This window comes from Hipposideros armiger, unplaced genomic scaffold (assembly GCF_001890085.2).
Source record: "Hipposideros armiger isolate ML-2016 unplaced genomic scaffold, ASM189008v1 scaffold_888, whole genome shotgun sequence".
NCBI classification, from domain to species: domain Eukaryota; kingdom Metazoa; phylum Chordata; class Mammalia; order Chiroptera; family Hipposideridae; genus Hipposideros; species Hipposideros armiger.
The window spans coordinates 347,541-354,578 of record NW_017732238.1 but is presented as its reverse complement, the minus strand read 5'-3'; the positions used below and the strand labels follow the sequence as shown (position 1 = coordinate 354,578).

General features: G+C 52.8%; 1 protein-coding gene across 5 annotated transcripts in view; it reads left to right on the top strand.

Annotated features, from left to right (window-relative positions):
- Nucleotides 1-2,809, top strand: part of PDGFRB (platelet derived growth factor receptor beta) — a 36,925-nt gene extending 34,116 nt beyond the window's left edge. For all 5 annotated transcript variants that reach the window (XM_019630078.1, XM_019630077.1, XM_019630076.1 and 2 more), the window contains one exon: nucleotides 726-2,809. In XM_019630078.1, coding sequence (XP_019485623.1) covers nucleotides 726-915 — 190 coding nt within the window. In that variant the 3' untranslated portion in view covers nucleotides 916-2,809. The remainder of the gene's footprint in view (nucleotides 1-725) is intronic.
- The last annotated feature ends 4,229 nt before the right edge of the window (nucleotides 2,810-7,038 follow it).

Below are 7,038 nucleotides of genomic sequence, written 5' to 3'. Positions count from 1 at the left end.
TTCAGACAAGAGTCCCCCTTAACTGGAGAGAAAGACTCCCCATGAGGCCAAACCCACCCCCCAAAAACAAGACCCACCCCATGGTAAAGTGGCAGGAGCCCCATCTGGGTTCCAACTCCAGCTCTGCTGTGAGACCCGCCAGGCACTGTCTCTCTAGGAGCACACACAGGACTTAGAAGGCCCCCCCCACCCCCAAAGGCCCTCCTCACTCTGTTTATGCAGCTAATATTCCAAGGCTCCATGTAGACTGTGTGCAGAGGAGTTAACCTCAGGGTTCAAATAGCTTGGGGTGTGAATGCTGGCTGTGTTTTGTGCCCTCAGACAAGTTGTTTCCTGTATCTCGACCTCAGTTTCCTCATCTGTAAAATAAAAACAATGACATACAGTTTGGAGGTTATTGTGAGGATTGAATGAGATAGTGTATACCTTCAGGAGTGCAGGAGAGGGAGACACTGATGAGTGAAGAATAAGTTTTGGAGCCACTGGATCTGCTGTGAAGTCCCAGCTCCTATACTTAGCTGCTGTGTGGTGCAGGATAATGACATAACCTCTCTGAGCTGCACTTTCTCACTGTGCTTGCCTTGCATAGTCTTTACAAAGATTAAGTGAGCTGAGGTGTGTAAGGTGCATGGAACAAGGCTGGATACATAGAAAGCTCTTGATAAATGCTGTGATTTTACCGTGGTTCCCTCCTAGCCTCTCATGCACTTACCTTCTCCCTCTAGCTCCACCCTGAATGAAGTCAACACCTCCTCTACCATCTCCTGTGATAGCCCCCTGGACCCCCAAGAGGAACCAGAGCCAGAATCCCAGCCGGAGCCCCAGGTGGAGCCGGAGCCGGAGCCGGAGCCGGAGTGGCCGCCGGATTCGAGCTCTCCCGGGCCTCGGGCTGAGGTGGAGGACAGCTTCCTGTAGGGGGCTGGCCCCCACCCTGCCCTGCCTGAACCGAAGCTCCCCCTTGACCGCTCAGCACCCTGCACCTCCTGGCCTGGCCTGGCTTCCCATCAGCCAGGCTGTTCCCATCAGCCGTCCCCTTCTGGAAAGCTTTGGCTCCTGGCAGGTTGCACCCCAACCCCTGGGGCTGGTTTAAGAGGCAGAAAAACTGCAGGGGCCGCGACAAGCTCTCTGCCTCCAGGGAGGCCATGGGACTCTGAGCTGGGGTTCTCCCAAAGGACTCCGTTTCTCCATCTGTAAGGTGGGAAAGTTGGGCTTGGTGCCTCACATTCTGGGATGCTCTCCCTGGCTGACAGATGGGGAGGTTGGAATCCCCGGGGAGATTCTCAAGGCTCATGAGGTGATAAGTGAACTTTGTTTTATTCAGCCAGTTACCCCTCAAGGAGCTGCAGCTCTCTCCTCCCACTTTTATCTGCCCAAGGGGAAGGGGAGGGACGCTGGCATCCCTGGCTCCTGGCTGAGCTGGGGCCTGGCCTTGGACAGTGTTGCCGCATCCAGAAGCCGCCTCCCCGTCACGCCAGTCTTCGCTTTCCCAGGCCCGAGCTGGTCTGGGGCCGTCCATGCTTACTTAATGCTGGGGGCTAAGCCAAGTCCAGGACATCCTGGCCTGTAGTCCCTACCCCAGGCACGAGGGGCACACCTCCCCATAGAAAGTGCCCACGTCCATGTCTTCCTCATCCCATGTGTCCTGGGGCCTTTATCCTCATCACTGCCGTCTTACTCCACCCACCTGAGCCTCCAGGGCCAGACGGGCCCATGCCTGTGATGAGTGTGTTGACGTGCCTGCATGAAGTGTCCACATGTGTGGACCGGTATGTGGACCTTCTGTGCATTGAACCCTCTGCACATAGAGAGCTTGCAGGAATTCCTTGCCCTCTCTGGGCCTGTTTTCCCTGTTGAAATATGAGCAGGTTGGACTCACTGACTTCTGGTGCTTGCCAGCATTAACATGCTAGAATATACCAGGGGTTACACACTTGCCCAGATGAAGCAAAGCCAAATACCCCAAACCTCCATCCTGGGGTTCAGCTGGATGGAGGTTCCAGACCACATATCGCACTCTAGGCATTCAGGAACGGTGACCCTTCCCCAAGCCCCCTGTAAGTCCCCAAAGGCCAGCTGCCTGGGCCTTGACTCAGAGTGACAGCCAGTGTCCTGAAAAGCCCCTAGTAGCTTCCCCAGGGACATAAGATCACAGGAGCCCTTTCAGCACCCACAATGACCTCTGGAGTTATCCTGGGCCAAAGAGGCAGAAAGAACAAATCCGACCACCTGATGCAGCCCCGCACTCCAGCACCTGCTTTCGAGATCCATGCCGAAGTCATAACGGACAGTGAGGGCCCCTGGGGGGCCCTGGAAATGACGAGAAGCCTTGGATGGGGAACCTGAGAAAGGGGTGCCAGAGGTGGGTGCTCTGAGGATTGCCTTCTCACCTGCCAGCTGCCCCGTTCCTGAGGCAGTGCCGCTGGGGTAGGGCTTTGTCACTGCCACGGCCCACTCACCTCACTGCCAGCCACACCCCAGCCCAGTGGGCACTGAAGTGCACGGAGAGTGAGGGCTCTGGCCAAGACCACTGGCTGGGGGAGTGCCAGGAAGGCGAGGAGGGAAGGTCGGCCCCCCCTGGGCACCCCCTCCCTGCCCTGGGGCCCCCGGAGCCCGGCTGAGGAGAGGGAGTGGGTTCTCAATACGGTACCAAAGATGTAATCGCCTAGGTTTACAATTATTTTTAGGACTCACATTAACTCACATTTATACAACAGAAATGCTATTTTGTATGCCATCAAAATTTCCTATCTGTGTACTTTTTTTTTTAAGGGAAAGATTTTAATAATAAACCTGGTGCTTCTCACTCACAGATTTTGTGGTCTCTTGCCAGTTTGGGTGCCTATGTCTGGGAGGTGGCAGGCGTGGAGTAAGGCCTATGGGGCTCACCCCAGCTATCAGGTCCCCACACAGTTCCCTTCAGCTCTGAGTCTGGTTTCCATTTGGAAGATGGGGATTTTCATACACATCCCCACCCCACCCCTCGCTGGTAGCTGGGTGACCTGGACACTGGGCTTTGGTTTTCCAAGTTGGAAAATGAAAAGGCTCAGCTCTGGCTCTGCAGACCTTGCCCTGGGTTGGGCAGGACTGTTCACAGGCTCATGTTAAGGAGCCTGAGCCCCCCCTGCTGCCCCCACCCCACCCTACCATGTGCTTTGGCTTTGGCTATTAAGCTGGTCTCTCCCTGCCCTCCTCCACTCTGCCTGTGGGCCAGATTGAGGCTGGTGTGGCTCGTGAGAGGCATCCACTAAAGCCCAGGTTCCAGGCCCTGGTGAGTAGTGGTCCGGTCCCAGGTAGGAGCAGGGCAGACGAAGCACCCAGGGGGGCAGAGGGCCGGAAGAAGTGAGGAGAAAGCGTGAAGGAGAGAGAGGAAGAGGAATGGAGGAAAGTGTGGGGGGGAGTGCGACCAGGGCTAGGCCAGGGGAGGGAAAAAGGCCTGGCTGTGGCTCTCAGGGTAGTCTTGCCAGGCCGGGCAGAGGGGTGCAGAGCTGGGCAGAGCTCCCTGGCCCTCATGGCTGCAGCAGCTCAGTGGTGTGGGGCTGGTGTGAGCCGGGTATCCTGGTGCCTGATGGCCAGCTCGGCATTGGCCGTAGGCTCCACTGCCCAGCCCAGGCCTGGGAGACCCTGTCAGCAGCACGAAGCCAATGTCCATAGAGCTACCAGGGGCAGAAGGCTGAGTGCAGGGATCCTGGACCCAAGTTGGGGCTTCCTGGTCCTCTCACCTGTGCCTTTTGGGAAGGGTCACCTGAGGTGGAACCAGGTTCCAGCCTGAGCTACGTCCTGCTTGACTGTGTAAATGTGGCTATCCCTTGCTCTCTCTGAACTGGGGAAGCGGCATCTCTATCTGTTTCTGGGGGAGGGATCCCTTGTTTTGGAGCCACAGGTCTCCCTGGACTGCCTCCCGGAGTCTGGGGCTGTGGCTGTCAGTGGGGAGAGGAACAGAGACGTGTGGCAGCTCTGACTCACAGGTTCAGCTGCCAGCTCAGGAGCAGCTGAGCCGTGCCAGGGGAAACCCCTCCGCTGCTGGGCCTAGCCACAACCAAGCCCAGCCTCCTGGGGTCCTGGCTTCAGAGAATGCCCAGTGTCCATGGCCCCTTCTCTCCTGGCGATGTAGAAGATGAATAAGCCAATACTCAGATCTGCCCAGGAAAGAGAATAAACAGCCACATTCCTCACTCGTGGGGAAAGCGTCCGTCTGGCGGTCAGGAGACCTTGCCTGCCTCTACCTCAGGCCTATCCATATTTACACCACAGCAGGCCTCAATTTCCCCGGCTGTAGATGGAGTAAGTGATGCTATACAGAGATAAAGGATGATGAAACACTGGCGACCACTTACGAGTATTGAGCAGTTACTATGTGCCAGGTCTGTCCTGTTGCTTCACACACACATTTTCTCATTTGACCCTCACATCAACCTTATGAACCAGGTACCCCTATTGTCCCCATATTACTCCAAAGGAGAAACAAGTTTAGGGAGACTGTGAAGTGACTTGCTCAAGGTCATCTGGTTGGTATAGCAGGGATGGGATCTGGGCCTGGGCCTAGCCAACTCCCAAGCCAGGGCTCAGGGCAGCAAAGCACCCAGCCAAGGTTGTAGATCTGCGGTGCGGGGAAACCTGTGTCCCAGCCCCTGTCTCCTGACTCCAGACATCTCTGGTGCTGTGTATCCCCAAGAGAAAGAGTAGGAAAGTGCTGGTAATAGGAAAGAGCTAAGTGAATCTGAGAGCTAGATAAAAATAATTAGAAAGAGTTTGGTGGAGGGCGTGGACCTCATGGCCACCAGTGCAGAGGGGTACAGGAGTCGGGGGAGAGGTTACCCTAGGTCAGCCTTAGCTGGCTGCCTCTTCCCAATTTCACCACTCAGGCAGGCCCAAGGGAACGGGTGAGCTGGAATTTTCCTCCCAGACGATGAGCCACTTGGACTACAATATTCTTCCACCACCCTATTCACAGCCAGGGCCCTTGTTCCTGGAAAAAGCGAAAGGCTGAAAGAAACTATTGCGCTTGGGGCCCTTGAACTTCAGCAGATGTGGTGCCTCACAAACCCCCGTTACTGCCCTTTCTTTGAATGAAGGCACCATCTCCAAAAGGCCAGTTTTATTTTAGTTTCTTATTTGGCTTAATAATATAATTAAATAATAATTTAATTATTTTTAAATTATTATTTAATTATTTTTAATAATAATAATTAAAAGTCACTTTCATAAAAAACGTATGTAACATTTGCCTTCGTTAAAAATATCCATTGCCAAAAATATACAAAATATACAAAGAGAAAGTTTTTGTGTATTTCACATTTTAGACTCCAGGCTCCAGTGACATTTCAAACGCTTATCATCTTTATTCAGAAACTGTGTGTATAGGAATTTATCTCACGAAAATTCTGCCTCCCCCTCTTAATCATTTAGTTATATTCGTCTAGGCATCCCTGCCCCCTTACATCCATACTAATATTTGTATTTCATATCTATAGCTATATACATACACATATGATTATAACTTTAAACAAAACTACCACTACCATCTTGCAACTTTTTGTTTTCCACTTAACAATGCGTCGTGGACATAGTCACAGGTCAGTTGTATGTACAGATATTAATTCATTCATTTTGAGAGCTGCTCATAATTTAAAAGCATGTCTGTGCCATAAAATATTTAACCAATCCCGTACAGATGGACATTTAGTGTTTCCAAGTGATAAATTATGCTAGAATGGCCATTGTCTGTGAAATACATTTATAGTTGCACATTTATGTAGGTATCTTTTTCCATAGGCTAAATACTTGGACACAGAGGTGCTGAGTAAAGAGAATAAACATTTAAAATGTCACTAGGGTCTACAAGTTCCCTTTAAAAAACACAAAATCATAGAGTTTCTGGAAGGCTAAGAAAATCAAACATAAAACATGATGAAAGCAACATAATTGAATTCTGGCTAGGTGCTCTGGCCTCGCGGAAGAAGTCTGGAGTCTCTTTCTTCTGTTTGTTGAAAAAAAAAAAGGCCACAAACAAGTCATAGAAAAGACTTAGACAGAGAGCACCAAGCAGAGACTCTGCCTGGAGCTTCGAAGACTTGCTGAGGCAGAAACTTTCCCGGGATGGGAAATTTCCTGCAGGTAGGCTCCCAGCTTACCCCGCCAATGAGGGCATCGTCTTCCCTCCCTTCTCCCCCCCCCACCTCCCCATTGGGAAACCCAGCATCCCCTCACTACCCTGGCTGTGCCCTGGCCCCTCACGGTTTAATGTGTTCCTACTGGTGGCCCCATGTGATGCTCACAATAAACCTATGAGACAAGACAAGGGATTAGTTCCAGATGAGGAAGCTGAGACTCAGAGCCATTAAGTCTGGCCCAAGGTCACACGCGGGGGGGGGGGGGGGGCCTCTTGCCTGCCAGGCTGGTGTCCTTGCTACTGCCTTCCTCAGGGAGTCTCTAAATCCAGTTCCTGCACTCAAGGAGGGGGGCAAGCTAGGCCCTGGGGTCAGGGTATCAGCTGCCCATTCAGGGTGTGGTTCCTGAATTCCCTGGGTGGGCTCCCCCTTGGAATGGGGTTCTGGGGTTTCTCTGGGCTGGGATGAATTCCCACAGCTCAGAATACAACCTGCCATGGCTGCCTCAGGGGCCTGATGAGGAGGCCTGGCCTGGGGCAGGGGACTGGCTCTTCTCAGAATCCAGCAGGGACTCAGGGACATCACCGAAGCTGGACTGTCTCCCTGTGACCCCCTTCCACTGACTCAGGCCCTGCCCGCCTCTCTGGGCCCCCTTTGGTCAGCCCGCCCTCAACAATGCTCTCCTTGGGGCTCCTCTATTCCTTCTAACAGGCTCGGGCGCAGTCTCATAGTCTCTATCTCGTTTGGGGTTTTATGGGTAATCACTGCAAGAAAGTAGAAAGGTCACAAACACGGGGAAGTGACAAAGCTTCTGTAAAATCACAGAATTCTCAGCGTGCCTCTTCCCCTTCTGGAGGGACAAGATGGAAGTTTCCACGCCCGAAAGTTTCTCTTCTTCATCAGTGATCTTCCTGAAGCACACTAGGATCTT